Below are 17,595 nucleotides of genomic sequence, written 5' to 3'. Positions count from 1 at the left end.
AGTGGAAACACGCTTGAGTATCTACAGAGGGCCAGCCACGGAACCTGGTCTGGAATTCCAGACTTCCCATCCAGGGCCGTCTCTGGTGGGGGAGGGGAGGGCTAGAGGCCAATGGTGGAGGGTGTGGCCTAGGTGTGGTCACAGGAGGGAAAGGGGGGGTAGTCAGCTGGGGGCAGGAAGCTGGGGAAAGTTTCCCTCAGAGTGCTTTCCTCCTGCCCAGGATCCCGAAATCAAATGGCAGTGCTTCCAGGGTCCCTGTGACCATCTGAGAAGCTGTAATGATGAGCCCAGGCAGCTCACAGGCTCACTTTTCCACCCACCCAACCACCCACGTCCCTTGTCCAGGTACCCTCTGTCCCTGGCAAACAGTCACCTCTCAATGCCCGGAGCCTTGGGTGCTCTCCTCCCTTGTCCCCTGCTGTTCTCTGCAGGAGGTGCATTCTCTCTGCTCATCTCAGCCAAACTGGGGGGCCTCAGGGTCCCACCTCAGCCTGCCTCCTCTGGAGAGAGAGCCATTCCTAAGTGGCTCTTTTGGGATCCTTGGCACAGAGACCGACCAAAACAGTCGTTACTTATCCCTGATGTGCCTGACTGGCTTTGCCCCTGGCCTGTGGCAGGACTGTTCCTCTGGTGTCTGAACCCCCAAGCTGAGCATGCAGGGACTTGGGGGAACCCATGACACTTAACAGAGCTGGTGGCCACTGTGGGGGACGGTGGGAAGCAGGGCCTCCTCTCCTTTGGAGACTTCTAGCTTTAGGGACCCAGGCACCCCAACAAATCTCTGTCTTATTGGGGTTCTGTCTCTCTACCTGTAAAACGAGGCAGTTGAATTCAGTGATTTCTTAGGAATCTGTAACTGTTAACACCCTTGGTTCTGAGTCTGCTCTCAGTGTCCCACCTCAGCCCACCATGCTCCCCTTGGCCTCCTGTCCCCAGGATAAAAATCTTAGAATTGTCTCCTGTGGTTCAAGAGACTTTCCTGAGAGTTGGGTCTCAGGGTGGATTATATGTGTCACCCCATTTCCCTTCCTTTCCCCAGACATCAGTTGGCTCTCTCTCAACAAGCATCTGCACCCTGTTCTTGCTCTCCTCAGGGCCTGATAATACCCTTGGAGGACTAGTCCTGAAAAGATGATCCCTCTGTGTGTAATTCAAAACAAAACACTGCGACACTGTATAATAAATGCAAGGAAGTTCACAAATTCTGATCCTCCATGACAACACCTTCAATTAGAATATCTATTACCAAATTTTTTTTCAAAAAAGAAAAGTTTAAATGCTCCAAGCTTGGGGCGCCTGGGTGGCTCAGTGGGTTAAGCATCTACCTTTGGCTCAGGTCATGATCTCAGGGTCCTGGAATCAAGCCCCAGGATCAGGGTCATCATCAGGCTTCCTGTTCAGCAGGGAGTCTGCTTCTCCCTCTCCTTCTCCCCCCACCCCCCCCCCCCCAGCTCGCACATGTGTGCACGCGCGCTTGCTCTCTCTCAAATAAATAAATAAAATATTTTATAAATAAATAAATACTCCAAGCCTGCTGGCACCTTGAATACATGCTTCATCCGCCTTGTCCAGCCTCCCCCAATCATCGTTCCTTAACCATACTGAAGTAAGTAATATTACCGCCATTTTACAGTTGAAGAAACGGGCTCAGGGAGGTGAGGCACTTGCTCAAGTTCCCACGGTGAGAAAGGGCAGAGCCAGGTCTGACTCTGAAGTCCAGGCTCCTTCACTTATGAGGCTGCCACTCTCCCTTTTAAATACGATTCTAGCCACAGCCAACTGGAGAAGTCAAACCAGCTGGCAGCATGGGGGCCCTGCCTGGCATGCCCGGACATGGGCACAGTCTGTTCAGGGTGCCCTTGCCCAGATGACAGTGCAGGCTTGTGTGAGCTGGCCTTGCTCACCCTCGTGCCCCCTTTCGCCTCTGGCCTCTGTCACCCACTGCCCAGCGTTCACAGCCTCTCTCTACAGCCAAGTCTTGTTCACAACCCACAGAGACCCCAGTACCAGGTCCGGATTGGTGTGGGAAGCCCTGACTGGCCAGCAATCCTGCTTGACATCACACCTGCCCTGTGTCCCGGCCTTAGTTCTCGGGATCCCTCCCCTGGGCTGCCCCTCCTCATCGGGAAAGTTCGCCCAAACTGGAAGTGCCGCCTTCACATCCAGCATCTTCCCGGAGTTCCCACAACCCTATTCCAACACAACTTTTAATTGCATCTGGCTCTGCCTTCTCAGGGAGGGGTGCACATTCCTCCCTGTCCCACTAGATGGCGAATGGCCTGAACGGGAGAATCATAGTTTATTTCTCTCTATAGACCATTTTCCTCCAAGTGCAAATGTGCAAATGGGTTTTTGTCGAATGAATGAGTTTATATCTGTCTACCATGTGTGCTCGCTCTATCCATCCATCCATCCGTCCATCCATCCGTCCATCCATCCGCGCGCGCGCGCGCACGCGCACACGCACACGCACACACACACACACACACAGATGACATTTACTAAGTGTATACTATGTGCCTGTTCCAGTGCTAGGTATTTCACTTTTGCAAGAGTTCAAAAATACAGAAAAGCAAAGATTTGGCACTTGTAATACCCAAAGAGATGGAAAGTAGCTTAGCAGCTGCCAGGGGCTGGAAATGGGAAGATGATTGCCAATGGGTATGGGGTTTCTCTTTGGGGTGTTGAAAATGTTCTAGAATGAGATAGTGGTGATATTTGCATAATTCTGTGACTATACTAAAAGCCACCGAAAAAGGGTGAACTGTATAATAACTGTATTATATCTCAGTAAAATTAGGCACTTTTATTTTTTTTTTAAAGATTTTATTTATTTATTCAGGAGAGACAGAGAGAGAGAGAGAGGCAGAGGGAGAAGCAGGCTCCCAAGGAGCAGGGATCCCGATGTGGGACTCGATCCCAGGACTCTGGGATCATGACCTGAGCCGAAGGCAGACACTTAACCATCTGAGCCACCCAGGCACCCTAAAATTAGGCACTTTTAGACATCATTCCATTTCCTGGTTGTGCCCTCAATTGTGTGCGTATGTGGATGTGTTAGGATGGTCATGGCCATTTTACAGAAGGGGAGACTGAGGATCTGCGGGCGATTCAGAGTGCTATTGTGATACCTGACTCTAAATGGCTAATGTTGGGGGAACCTAACCTAACCCATCCATGGAATCTTTGTAACAGCTCCGTGAGCTGTTTCAACTCATTTCAACTCATCTTGTAGACAAGGAAACAGCCTTTGCCGAAGGTCACAAGGGGAGGAAGAGAGCTGAGATTCACACACAGTCGATCCGATGCCAGCCTGCCCACAAGAACCTACGTTCTCAAATTAGAAGGACTAGCGATCATGCGGGAGGACATGGTGTCAGCAGAATCTCATCCAGGCTGTTGCCAGAGTAACTTGGCACAATCACTTTGGAAAACTATTTGTCAGTACCTGCTAGAGCCGAACATCTGCATCCCTTATAACCCAGCAGGTGTTTATGTGCACCAAAGGACGTGCACACAACTATTCATACAGCATTATTCTTATCAGCTCAGTACTGGAAACAACCCAAATGTCTATCACCGGCGAATGGTTACATGCATGGTGGGACAGCCACGCTACGGAATATTAACGCAGCAGTGGGAATGAACCCCCTACAACCGAATGCAAGCATATGGATGCATCTCACTGATCATACGTTGGCCAAAGAAACCTGACATGGAAGTGTATGCACTGTAAGGCTTCATTTTTTTTTATTTTTTATTTTTAAAAGATTTGTATTTTATTTATTTGTCAGAGAGAGAGAGAGCGCGGGCACAAGCAGGGGGAGTGGTAGGCAGAGGGAGAAGCAGACTCCCTGCTGACCAAGGAGCCTGATGCAGAACTCCATCCCAGGACCCCGGGATCATGACCTGAGCTGAAGGCAGACACTTAACCGACTGAACCACCCAGGTGCCCCTGTAAAGCTTCATTTATATAAAGCTCCAAAACAAGCTAATCTGTGGTTTATGAATCAGGGGAGTGTTTAGCTTAGAGGTGACAGGAGGGATCAAGAAGGGGCTTCCTGGGGTGCTGCTAACATTTTCTTTCTGTATCTGTGTCCAGGTTACATGGGTGCGTTTTTGGTGAATATTCATCAAGCTGGATACTTATGATGTGTGCACTTTTTATTTTTATTTTTTAAAAAGATTTTATTTATTGGGCGCCTGGGTGGCTCAGTTGGTTAAGCGACTGCCTTCGGCTCAGGTCATGATCCTGGAGTCCCGGGATCGAGTCCCGCGTCGGGCTCCCTGCTCAGCGGGGAGTCTGCTTCTCCCTCTGACCCTCTTCCCTCTCGTGCTCTCTATCTCTCATTCTCTCTCTCTCAAATAAATAAATAAAATCTTTTAAAAAAAAGATTTTATTTATTTATTTGAGGAGAGAGTGAGGGAGAAAGAGAGAGAGCATGAGCTGGGGAGGGGCAGAGGGAGAGGGAAAAGCAGACTTCCCGCTGAGCAGGGAGCCTGACTTGGGGCTCGATCCTAGGACCCCAGGATCATGACCTGAGCCAAAAGCAGATACTTAACCAACTGAGCCACCCAGGCGCCCCTGATGTGTGCACATTTTTTAGGTATGTTAGATTTAAAAGTTTTTGAAAAGAGAAACCAAGTTTGCATGCGTACACACCATATACACACACACACACACACAGTATCAGCCACTTCGCCTCCTGAGTCACCTCCAACGCTATTACCTGAAGCCTGCCCCAGCTGGGGGTAAATTGGGCATCCAGGTGTAGGGAGGAGCGAGGTGGGGCATCAGGTCCAGAAGAGGATGAGGCAGGGGATCACTGAGTGAGCTGAAGAAGTAGGGGATGGAGGGATGGACGAGAATGAGAAAGAGGAGTAGAAACGTTTTTGGTGTAACAGATTTTACCAAATGGTCATCCAAAAATATAATCCCCAACCTTAACTGTTTACCAACAGAGTAGGGAAAAGATGGGTTGCCCCGCCCATATCATTTCGGCCTTTTCCTGGCCTGCGATGGGGTTTCAAGACTGCCTGGAAACAGCCAAAGTGCTGGAGAAGGGGAAGTTTCCAGACAGACACCCCCACTGGTCACATCACTGATTTCTTCCTTCCCAGCTCTCCCTGCACATCACCCACTCCAACCCCCAGCCCCGCCATCCGCTGCACCCCAGGGCCCTATGGAAATAGCTTCCCTTTCCGGTCCACTACTCAACTGTACTAGTCAAAAAGTATAGCGTCAGGAATTAGAGCCTACCCCCTCCCCCCCACCCCCAGCTGCCCTGCCGGCCATCTGTGAGAACCTTAGCCGGTCTTGCCATAAAAGGGAGACGAAAGTTCTTGCCCTGCCCCACTCTCAGGGAAATGAGAAAATGACCATGAAGCCATGCTGCAAGTCAGCCCTCCCTCCACTGAACTTCCACGGTCCTGGGCACTATTTCTGCCCTTCTCTGAGTCTCTGGTGGGCATGCCTCAGTCTCCGATGCTGAGTTGCTTGGAGGCAGGAATCATGGTACAAGTGTCTGAGCATCACCCCACTCCTGCACCCCTGGTTTAACTGAGGGCGTGAAAACAGCAGGCAGTTAATATGCGTGCTGGATGGGCAGCTGAGGGGGCCTTTGGGTGGGAAACAGATGAAGAGATGGAAGTTTAGGTAGATGTGTGGGTGGAAGGAAGGATGGACAGATGGACAGATGGTAAATGCTAGCTATTGTTATCATGGTAAGTGTAGAAATAGTAAAAGGTAGCTAGGAAGCAATGCTGACAACTAGTAATAGTGAGCACTCACTATATGGAAAGAGAAGAAAAGCCGGGGCATATAAGCACCAAACTATGACATTGGTGGTCTGTATGGGAGGCGGGAAACAGACATTGCTTGTAAATTTCCATAAATGTTAAGGTTGCATAAGCCCTGTGTATTACTTTTGGAAACGAGAAAAAAAAATTCTCCAAAAAAGTAAAGAAAATAAGAGAGAGCATAGTAGATGATGGCATGGGAACCCTCTCCTTTCTTCTTGAAGACCCCAAAGTCCACAGATCAAAGCTGTCTAAACAAAAGAAAAAGGGTTCCTGACTGGCTGACTAAGCACTGGGGAAAAGGGGAAGGTGCAGCCTCCCGCCCCAGCAACTCTGGACACTCTTTCTCATCTATGGAGCCCAAAGACGCCGTGGGGGACATTTTCTCTTTAGGGCACGAGGCGGGCTCAGCAGGTACCTGTGGGTCATCTCAGGCAAACCATTCACCCTCTCTGGGCTTTAGCTGCCCCACCCCTACCCCCCGTAACACGGGCAGAAGCACTCTAGCCCCCTAGGTATGTTGTGAACAGCCAGGGTGGAGAATCTGGTACACGGCAGTGGAGGAATGGGAGGCAGCCAGGAGATGAGGTTTTGCCAAGAAGGATGTCATGCCAAGAGTCTGTCAGCCTACAAAAACGTCACTGGCCAGGGCGCCTGGGTGGCGCAGTCGGTTAAGCGTTAAGCGACTGCCTTCGGCTCAGGTCATGATCTCAGGCTCCTTGCTGAGCGGGGAGTATGCTTCTCCCTCTCCCTCTGCCTGCCACTTCCCCTGCTTGTGCTCTCGATTTCTATCTGTCAAATAAATAAATAAAATCTTTTTTGTTTTTAAAGATTTTATTTATTTGACAGAGAGAGACACAGCGAGAGAGGGAACACAAGCAGGGGGAGTGGGAGAGGGAGAAGCAGGCCTCCCGCGGAGCAGGGAGCCCGGTGCGGGGCTCGATCCCAGGACCCTGGGATCACGACCTGAGCTCAAGGCAGACGCTTAACGACTGAGCCACCCAGGCGCCCCTAAATAAAATCTTTTTTAAAAAGTGTCACTGGCCACCATTTTTACCCCCATAGAACACTATGTTTCAATTCCATTCTGACGCTATCTACCGGGAGTTAGCATCCAATCCCATAAGTCAAGGGCTCAGTCCCACAAAACTGGCTCCATTTCAGACACCAACCACAACTCCAGGTTATTATGTGTACTTCTAGCCAACCGCCTATAAATTAGGGGATCCCAGCACCCCTTCTTCAGGTACTCCAATTTGCTAGAGAGGCTCACAGAACTCAAGAAAGCATTTTGCTTACGTTTGCCATTTTATCGTAAAGGATAGAACCCGGAAAAGCCAAATGGAAGGGAGGCACAGGGAAAGGTATGGAGGGTGGGGTGGGGGTGCATGGAGCTTCCGTGCCCCCACCAGGTACCCCACCCTCCCAGCACCCACCCAGAAGCTGTCCGAACGCCTTCATTTAGGAGTTTTTCTGGAGGTTTCATTAGGTAGGCATGATTAAGTCATTGGTTATTGGTGATTGAATTCAATCTCCAGCCCCATTCCCCTCTGGAGAGATGGAGGGTGGGGCTGAAGGTTGTGACCTTCTAATCCCACCCTGATCCCCTGGGTGACCAACTTCCACCCTGAAACTATCAGGGGCTGTCAGCCACCAACCATCTCATTAGCATACAAAAGAAACTCAGGGCTCTGGAATTTCCGAGGTTTTTCGGAGCCGGGTGCCAGAAGCTAAGAAGGATGGAACCATACACTGTTCAGGATTCACACACGCTACTTGGAAGTCTGGCGCGTCAGAACTGGACTAAGCTGTGGAAGTCAGCAAGGGCAACAGGCTCATGTTATTTGGCGGGGCTCAGTTTGGAGCAGCGGCTCACATCAGGCTACCTGGCGTGTCACATCAGTGACCAAGCTAGGTCTCCTGCCTCCGAGCTCTGGCCCCTCCACGCTGCACTGTTGGAGCCTCACGAGAGAAACCCAGAAGTAGAACAGGTTATCACTGCGTTAGTCTACCCATTCTACAGATGAGAATACAGAGGGCTGGAGAGCAGGTGTGCCTTGCAGTACAGTCTCCTTTGTACCTGGATGGCATTTCTGGCCCCCTCAGTGTGCCAGGGTGGGTCTGTGCCTGGTTGTTCAGAGTCAGCCCTGGGACAGTGGACTGGGGAGTGCCTTGGAGAGTGCGGAATGATCGTCAAGGCTATCGTCAAGGCCCCCTGGCCCCCCCAGACCACTGCTTGCTTGGGGAGCATCTGAGTCAGACGATGCCCCTGCCATCCAGAGCTCCGTGGCACCGAGGCATGGGGACAGGGTGTGGACTGTGGTGCTCAAACCTGTCCCTGTGTGTGACCTTGGGCTCCTCTCTGAGTGTGTGACTCCTACACATGGGAAGATCGGTACAGTGGGCTTTGAGCACTGGTTTCTCACCTTTAACATGGGTGTGGGGATACGGTGTTAAATTTACCTTATGCGGTTGTTGGCAGAATCAGCTGAAATGTGTGAGAGCCAGTGGTAGGCCCATGAGTATGGATTTCCTTTCTCCTTCCCTCCTTCCTCTGCCACCCCTGCCCTTTCTCTTTTTTCCTTCCTGCCTAGCCAACACTTCGGAGCACGGTGTTAGAGAAAGAACCAGGTGCTGTGGGACAGATGATGTGGGACCACCTCCCCCAGGGGACTTGGGGATGGAAAGAGGCCTTTCAAACCCAGCTGTGGGTAGCTGTGGGAATCACACCAGGCCCATCAGGGCTTCGGGTCCCTGGACTGACACGGAAAGGGGTCCCAGGGAGGCATATCTCTCATCCAGAGTCACATGGCTGATGGGGCTGTGTGGGCCAAGGGCTGGTATGACTGCCAGGGCTACCCAGCATTAGGGAGGCCTGGGGGTTCTGGGCAAGACCTAGCTGGCTATCACAGACCCACTCCCATGCTGGCCAGCCTGCCCCATATCTCAGGGCCTGTCAGAGGGATGCATCACCTACAGAGCTATCGGAGCCTGGCCCTGCCCCGTTGGGGGCCCCCTACCCAAGGTCAGCTTGGCCTCCCTCAAAGCGGAGAGGCAAATGTGAGCAGTCTTGCTCCCAAAGCTCAAAGCTCAGGAGCAGGGAAGGCCAGTGGGGAGGTGGTTGAGGGGGAGACGGGGACAGACCCTGTGGATACCCATGGGCATCCATGAGTACACCCCCTCTTGTGTGCTGCTCCCGGATGCAGAGCGCACACTTTCCCACAGCTGCTGCCCACAGCCCCGACAAGCCCATTTAGCCCCAAGTGACAGATGAGCAGAGTGAGGCCCGGAAGGCAACAGGGGACGCCTCAGAGGCAGCAGTGAGAGCAGAAATCGGAGCTTTGGAATCAGGGTGCCTTGTTCTGAATCGCAGCCCTGTCATTTCCAGGCTGTGTGACCTTGAGCCTGTGCCTTGACTTCTCTGAGTCTCTGTTTCCTCTGTCTCCTCATCTATAAAGTGGAGACAATATCCCTTCTCTCTCAGGTTATCAGGAAGAAGGAAACAGTGACAGCAAATCACAGTGGCCGGCACACAGTAGGTGCCCAGCAAATTCCAGTCCCTCCTCCCCCCTTGCCAGCTACCCTGGGCCTCAGGGAGCCTCTTTCCTTCCTCCCCTGCCTCACATCTGAGCCCCAACCCCTTCGTCAGTACCAATCAGGGCGTGAGAATCGGGCTGATGAGGGCCTCTCCCACCTGCCTTTGACCCCCACAGAGCCGGCAGCAGGGCCAAGGGCGGCCTCAGAGGGAGGCCCCAGGCAGGGCTTCTGCCCAAAGGGAAGAAGTGGGCTTTTGGGCAGGTGTGGTCAACGGGAGCCTCGAAAGCACGGCCTCTCCTGCCTCCATTCTACTCTGCGGTTTGTCAAAGTTCATTGCGCCCTCCACCTCCATTTACCAGTGTCGTCTCCCCTGGTGCCACGTACACACAGGCCAGGGGATGTCGTTGACAGCATTCCAAGACCCCAGGTGGGTCCCTGACCCTGGCCCCCTCACCTGGGCCCAGGTCGAGTCCTGATCCCCCAGTCTGAGCCCTGGGCGTGATCCCAAACTGAGTCCTGACCTGGGGTAGATCATGTCCTTAGTGGGGAATAGTGGTGCAGCCAGAAGGATCCCCCCTCTCAAGAGAGGGGAAATCCTGGTTGCCACAGTACAGAGCTCCTTAGTGGGAATCCCCCCCACCCCCCCACCCCCCCCACCCCCCCCCCCCGGCCTCCAGGAGCTGCCTCTGCCCTGAGGCTGAGGCGCTGAGCCTCCCTGGGGTGAGCATGAGCCCACTGCTCAGGTTCCTGGGCTTGAGATCCCCAGGCCCCAGATCTCCTCCCTCTCGATCTGGGGGTGGTGGTGGGTGGGGGGGGTAGTGTCTGGGCAGAAGATGGGCAGGCCGGATACAGAGAACAGAAGGAGACACACCTGGACAAGATGGAGGCCTGGGCCACACCCCCGGCCCCATCCAATACCTGATTGGGCTGATCCTGGGGTATCATCCCCCTTTCGACGACGGACCACAGGGCCCTTGCTTGGGGTGGGCTGCCTTGTCCTCCAAAGCATCCCGGTGTCCCATTCAATCCTGTCCCTATCTCCACTCCAAGTGGCCCGGAAACGAGTTTCCCCATGTCACAGAGGGAGAGCCGGGCCCAGAGGAAGGAAGTAATGTGCCCAAGGTCACACAGCCAAAGACAAGAACTCAAAGCTCCTAAACCCAGGGCAGACCTGACCACAGCTTCTTTGGCCACCAGGGTGACCTCAGGAGACACTGAGGTGGGGGTAGGGGGGCTGGGAGGCAGAAGGAAGGCCTGGCCTTCCTGGGCCAGACCAGTGGGAGGGCCCTTTGCCACTTCTCTAGCCCCTACCTGCTGGCTGGACGTCTGGTGGCCATGAATCCACAAAGCTTCCCTGCCAGGCGGTAACACCTGGCTTCCCCGTGCCCAGTTGGGGGGAGCTCTGAGGCCTTGCTCCTGATCCCAGGGCCCACCTGGAACCACCTTCTCTGCTGGCACCCACACCTGTCCAGGGCAGAGGGTGCAACCAGGAGGAAGGCCCTCCCTCCTGCCTCCCTCAGCCCATTCTCAGCTCCATGGAGAGTCCCCAGACCACCATTCAATCCTTGCCCAGCCCATGGGACCCCACGAGGCAGTGGGAACCTGTGTGCACCTCACCCTCTGCTCCTGGAAGAGATGAACTGCTGGATTCTCAATCCTGAGCCCTCCATGCGGAATGAGCTAGCTTCCTTCTCCTCGCAGCTGAGCCAGGACAGGTACCCACCAGAGCCTTAACCCCGGCAGCCGCGCAGAGCCCAAGTGTCCCTCCCCGTTTGACAAGTGCAGAGACTGAGGTCCAGCCTAGGGGAGGATCTGACTCCCCTTGGGCCGGGAACTTGCACCCACCTGATGCCCTCCACGCCCCTCACCTGGATTCCGCGCGATCCGCGGGCGGGGTGGGTCCCAGGCAGCGCCACAGGGTCCCCGGGGGGAGGGGCGGAGGGGGGGCCCGGGCCGCGGGGCGCAAGCGGGATGCTCCCGGGGCGGCAGCCGACAGCGGCCGCGTCTTCCCTGCGCCGGCGGCAGAGGGCTCTGTGTGTGGCGCCCTGGGCCCGGCTTTTAGCAGCGGGTGTGGACGTGGGCACTGCCCGGCCCCCGCCCGCTCGAGATGTCCTTTGCCCCTTGATCCGGTGCCTCTTTCTCTCCTTAGCACGTGGGTGGCAGCCGCTCACCCGTCTGGCGGCCTGTGGCACAGCCATGGCTCGGGCCGCGGGCCCCCGGCGCCTGCCAATCCCCGTCGGGGACCGGCTCGTGCCGGCTCACATTTAACCCCCCTCTCCCAGGGGGCTCGGTGCCCGGCTCCCAAACCGCGGGCTGGGTTTGAGAAGGGAGGAGCCACAGGAATGGGGCCCTGGCCCAGGTGGGCAGGGGCAGAGGCTGGGGTGCTGCGGCCAGCTAGCTCCCTGAGCCCCAGCCTCTCTGGGAACGTCTGGTGCCCGGGTTCCCTCTCCGTCTGAGCTCCCAACCGACTCACTGAACCCCATTCATCGCCCTGGCGCCAGCTCCATCCCGGGCCCCATCCGGAGCCCACTGGGCCTCTAAGCCCCCTCCCTCTCCGTGATTTCGCAGGGCTCTCAAGAGCACCCCTTCCCCTCCCTGGGCTCTCTGCCCCTCCCTGAGCAGCCCGCCACCCTCTCCCATGCGAGCACACACACACCCTTCTCCACCCTTAGGAGCCCTCCCCCTCCACAACCCTCTGCCCTTCCAGAGTTCCCATTCCCTCCTGACCTCCTTCTTCTTAAGCCTCCTCCCTGTGCCTGTTTCCTCAAGTGTAAGATGGAAAGCAGGGTGGAGGGGATGGCAGTGGTCTTGGGCCTTCACATCAGAGAAAGGCAGAAGAAAGAAGTTCCTCAAAGGAATCCAATCTGGGAAGGCTTCCTGGAGGAGGAAGATATTCATGGTTCCTTTGATGCTAAGAAAGAAAGGAGATGGCTTTGATGGCTTCTGGTGACTGGCTCCCCTCCCTTGATGGAAGCTGGGGAGGCATGGGGGGGGGGTCTCCTCATTTAAGAAAGTCTCCTGGGCGCCTGGGTGGCTCAGATGGTTAAGCGTCTGCCTTCGGCTCAGGTCATGATCCCAGGGTCCTGGGATCGAGTCCCGCATCGGGCTCCCTGCTCCTTGGGAGCGTGCTTCTCCCTCTGCTTCTCTCTCTCTCTGTCTCTCATGAATAAATAAATAAAATCTTAAAAAAAAAAAAAAGAAAGTCTCCTGAAGATCAACAGAACATATCTCCCCCTTCATATGAAGATTCTCTAAAGCGAGGGCAGGGTCTCATTTCAACTCGATAAATCATTACCACTTCCAGCTAATGTTTGCCAAGCATTGACTACTTGCCAGGGTCCTGCCTACACCTCTTAAGCCCTTTATGTGGGTTAATTCATTGACTCCCTTCAGGGACCAGATGGGCCGGGTTCTCCCCATTTTACAGATGAGGAAACAGAGGCACAGGGAGGTTCATATAGGTGGTAGGTGGCCGAGCTGGAGTTTGAGCCCGGGTGTCCTGGCTTTGCACCTGCTGTGTAATAGATCCTTTGCTGGGGACTAGGGACTGGAAAGACGACATAAATGCTGTCCCTGCTCTCAGGGGACCTCTAGTTTAACAAGGAGGAATGGATGAGACTTTAATGACTCTGGTACGGGTCCGGTTGCCATCAGGGCTGCGACAGAGAGTGCCAGAAAGGAAGGACTGATTCTGCCTTTGGAGGAGTAGGTATGTGCCAGGCCAAGCAGGCTGGGTCAGTTTTTCAAGAGCTTTAGGACAAGGCATGGGGAGGAAGGGCATTTGAGGTGGAGGGACATCTTGGGCAAAAGCAGGGGAGGTGTGGAAATGCAGCATAAGGTTGAGGGATAGTCAGGCATCTGGCTTGACTGGGAAAGGGTCTCTGGGTCGAATACAAGACCAGGGAAAAGAAAGGGAGAGAATCATGGAGGAACATAGATGCAGACAAAGAAATGACCAGCTGAGAGAGGACAGGGAGCCATGGAAGAATGTTGAGCAAAGGCAGACCCGGTGGCTTTGCTGAGGTTGCAGCAAGAGGGAAGCAGGGCCTACATGGGGGTGGGTGCCTCAGCCCAGGAGTGGCAGGGCTGCCTGAGCTGGGTCTGAACATGTGACTGACGGGGCAGGGGGTGGGGGGGTGGGGTGGTGGTGGTGGTGAACGGAGGACTTGCAGAGCTGAAGGGACAGTTTGTCACCGTGATTTCTGTGGGTGCTTCACCAAAGGGCTTGGGTCTCCTTCAACTCTGGATGCAGCCCCAGAGCAGGACCTGAAGCAAAATAGCATGCTTGTAAATGTCATCAGAATGGCGCAAAGAAGATTTGGGGATAGACGGAAGATTCGGGACTCAGAAAGTCTTTCCTGGTTTGAGCCTAACTCCCCGCAGGATGCTGACCCCGCCCCCTAAACCAAATAAGGGGGTGCCCTAGAGACCGACTGGGCAGAGTTGGAAGATACCCCACGGGGTGATGACCATCAGGCTGTTGTCTTCAGGATGGCAGGTAATAATCTGTTCCTTCAAGGACAAGGCAGGTGGGGAGCTTGGAGGCAGCTGCCTGTTTCTTCCGCCTGCCCTCGCTTCCTCCTGCATGCCTTACCCCGTGCACGTGGGAACATGATCCTAATGCAGGACGGTGTCCCTCTCCACAGTAAGACGAGATGGCTGAAGTCAGGGCCTTCACTTTCAAAACACCTACCAATAGCATATTGTTTAGATGCACGGGTCTATACCATAAGTATCCTTTTTTTGGTAAGACAAAGGAACGACACACTTGTTAGAATGGCTAAAATGAAAAAGACTGACCATATAAAGCATTGGTAAGCATGTGGAGTGATTGGAACTCATTCCCTGCGCTGGTGGGGGTGGGGGGGAAGGAATATTAACACAGTTTGGAAAATTGGAGTTTTCTTAAAATGTTAAACACACGCACCTACCATCTGACCCCATCATTTCACTCCTACGTATTCAACCAAGAGAAATAAAGGAATATGTCCATACAGAGACTTGTACACAAACGTTCAGAGCAGCTTTACTTGTAAAAGCCTCAAACTGGAAACAACCTAAATGCCCATCAGCGGAAGAATAGATAAACAAATTGTGGTATGTCCACACAGGGAAACCCCGAACTGCAATAAAAAGAAACAAAACTGTTGATAAAGGCAACAGAATCTATTAGTATGAAAATAACTATTATGAGTGGAAGAAGCCACACACACACAAAATAGTGTACGCCATACGATTCCATTTATATAAGATTCTGGAAAACACAGACTAATCTGTAGTGTCAGAGAGTAGATTAGGGGTTATCTGGGGATGGGGCTGAGGGAAGGGAGAAATCACAAAAGAGCATAAATGAACTTTTGGGGGTGTTAGATATGTTCATTGCCTCGATTTTGATAATGTTTTTGCAAACCCAAACTCATCAAATTGTACACTTTAAATTTTTCTAAATTTATAGATTTATTTGAGAGAGAGAGCACAAGCAGGAGGGGCAGAGGGAGTGGGAGAGAGAATCCGAAGCAGACACCCCGCTGAGCGTGGCGCCTGACTCAGGGTTCAATCTCATGACCCTGAGATCATGACCTGAGCCGAAACCAAGAGTTGGACGCTTAACCAACTGCGCCACCCAGGCACCCCCAAATTGTACACTTGAAATATGTACAGCTTACTGGGGTGCCAGGGTGGCTCAGTCGTTGGGCGTCTGTCTTCGGCTCGGGTCATGGTCCCGGGGTCCTGGGATCGAGCCCGACATCCGGCTCCTTGCTCAACGGAGGAGGCCTGCTTCTCCCTCTCCCACTCCCTCTGCTTGTGTTCCCTCTCTCGCTGTGTCTTTCTCTGTCAAATGAATAAATAAAATCTAAAAAAAAAAAAAATACGTACAGCTTATTGTGCAGGAGTTACACCTCAATAAAGTTATTTTCTAAAAAAGCGAGGGAGTGAGAAATCCCAAATTCAGCAGTGAGGTTCCTTTGGGTACGGGCAGGCAAGGTAGGAGCACCCAGATGTAGAATATTGGTGAGGTCCTAGTTCTGGGGTTGGGTGGTAGATTCACTGGTGTTCGCATTAATAAATCCACAAATGAAATAAAAGCAGGCCACATATGGATCAAAGATGAGAGTGTGTATATGTGTAAAGAATTAGAGTTAGTCTATTTCTGTTTCCCTGAGGTCCGGATTTTAAAAGTGGGGTGTATGTATGTGCTGGGACAACTGGATATCCTCATGCAAAAGCATGGCGATGGATCCCTACCTCACACCATGTACAAAAATTAACTCAAAATGGATCATTACCTAAATGGAAGATCTAAAATTATAAAACTCTTAGAAGAAAACATAAGGGTAAATCTTCATGGGGCACCTGGGTGGCTCATTCGGTTAAGCATCTGCCTCTGGCTCAGGTCATGATCTCAAGGTCCTGGGATAAAGCCCCATGTCCAGCTCCCTGTTCAGTTGGGAATCTGCTCCCTCTCCCTACACCCCTCCGCCTTGCTCGTGCTCTCTCTCTCAAATAAATAAATAAAATCTTTTTTAAAAAAAGGGTAAATCTTGGGCGCCTGGGTGGCTCAGTTGGTTCAGCGACTGCCTTCGGCTCAGGTCATGATCCCGGAGTCCGGGGATCGAATCCCACATCGAGCTCCCTGCTCAGCAGGGAGTCTACTTCTCCCTCTGACCCTCCCCCTTCTCATGCTCTTTCTCTCTCTCAAATAAATAAATAAATAAATAAAATCTTAAAAAAAAAAGAAACCATATTAAAAAAAAGGGTAAATCTTCATGATCTTGAATTAGGAAATGGTTTCTTAAATATGATGCCAAAGCATACGCAACAAAAGAAAAAACAGATACACTGGATGTCATCAAAATAACAACTTTTGTGCTCCAAAGGACATCATCAAAAGTGGGAAAAGACAACCTACAGAATGGGAGAAAAGTACAACTGTATATCTGATAAAAGACCAGTTTCCAGAATGTATAAAGAACTCTTGCAACTCAACAATAAAAAGGCAAATACCCAATTAAAAAATGGGCAAAGGATTTGAATAGACATTTCTCCAAAGAAGATATAAAAATGACCAATAGTGGGGCACCAGGCTGGCTTTGTCGGTGGAAAATGTGACTCTTGATCTTGGGGTCATAAGTTCGAGCCCCATGATGGGTGTAGAGATTACTTAAATAAACTTTAAAAAAATGACCAACAGTACATGAAAAGATGTTCAACATCATTAGTCATCAGACAAATGCAAATCAAAATCACGAGATCCCACTTCATATCCACTAGGATAGCTATACTAAGAAAGATAGACAATACAGTGTTGGTGAAGAAGTTGGAATCCTCATCCATTGTTGGTGTAAGTGTAGGATGGTGAGGCTGCTTTGGCAAATGGTCTGGCCTTTCCTCAACAAGGTGAAACATGAAGTTATCATACACTCACTCATTGGTATATAACCAAGAGAAAAAACACAGGTCACCTAAAAACTTGTGTGTGAATGTTTGTAGCGGCATTATTCATAATAGCCAAAAAGTGCAAACAGCCCCCGTGTTCATCAACGATGGATGGATAAATAAATCGTGGTATACACAGACAACGGAAAATTATTTTAGCCTTAAGAAGGATGAAAATCCTGTCACCTGCTACAACATGGATGAATCTTGAAGATCTTATGCTCAGTGAAATAAACTAGTCACAAAAGGACAAATACTGCATGATTCCACTTATACAAGGTCCCTAGAGGAGTCAGATTCACGGAGACAGAGGATAGAATGGTGGATGTCAAGGGCTAGGCGGAGGGGGAAATGGGGAGTTAGTATTTAATGTATATAGAGTTTCTGTTTGGGAAGATTAACAAATTCTGGAGATGGATGGTTGTGATGGTCAATGAGCAATGTGAATGTGCTTAGTGTCACAAGGTGTATACTTAAAAATGATTAAAATGGTAAATTTTATGTTATGTATATTTTACCCTCCCCGCAAAATCAGAAGGACTCGTGTAGTAATAAATGCTACAATGTGAATGAATTTTTTTAAAAAGGTTTTATTTATTCATTTGAGAGAGAGAGAGAGAGTGTGTAAGTGTGAGAGAGAGCACAAACGAGGGTTAGAGAGAGAAGCAGACCCCCACTGATGAGCCGGGAGCCAGAAGTGGGGCTCGATCCCAGAACCCCGGGATCATGCCTTGAGCTGAAGGCAGAGGCTTAACTGTCTGAGCCACCCAGGCGTCCTCAGTGTGAATGAATCTTGAAAACATTATGTTAAATGAAAGAAGC

The 17,595-nt window shown here is 51.8% G+C and overlaps 1 protein-coding gene across 9 annotated transcripts in view; it reads right to left on the bottom strand.

Annotated features, from left to right (window-relative positions):
• Nucleotides 1–11,534, bottom strand: part of MLXIPL (MLX interacting protein like) — a 31,133-nt gene extending 19,599 nt beyond the window's left edge. For all 9 annotated transcript variants that reach the window (XR_003523344.2, XR_003523342.2, XR_003523343.2 and 6 more), the window contains exon 1: nucleotides 11,182–11,534. Coding sequence is in view for 6 of the 9 variants with exons in the window: in XM_027613529.2 (XP_027469330.2) it covers nucleotides 11,182–11,534 (353 nt within the window). In the remaining 3 variants the exon portion in view is untranslated. The remainder of the gene's footprint in view (nucleotides 1–11,181) is intronic.
• Between the last annotated feature and the right edge of the window lie 6,061 nt (nucleotides 11,535–17,595).

Source organism: Zalophus californianus, chromosome 10 (genome assembly GCF_009762305.2).
Source record: "Zalophus californianus isolate mZalCal1 chromosome 10, mZalCal1.pri.v2, whole genome shotgun sequence".
Classification (NCBI taxonomy): domain Eukaryota; kingdom Metazoa; phylum Chordata; class Mammalia; order Carnivora; family Otariidae; genus Zalophus; species Zalophus californianus.
The sequence above is the reverse complement of the archived record's forward strand: the minus strand, read 5'-3'. Positions and strand labels throughout refer to the sequence as shown.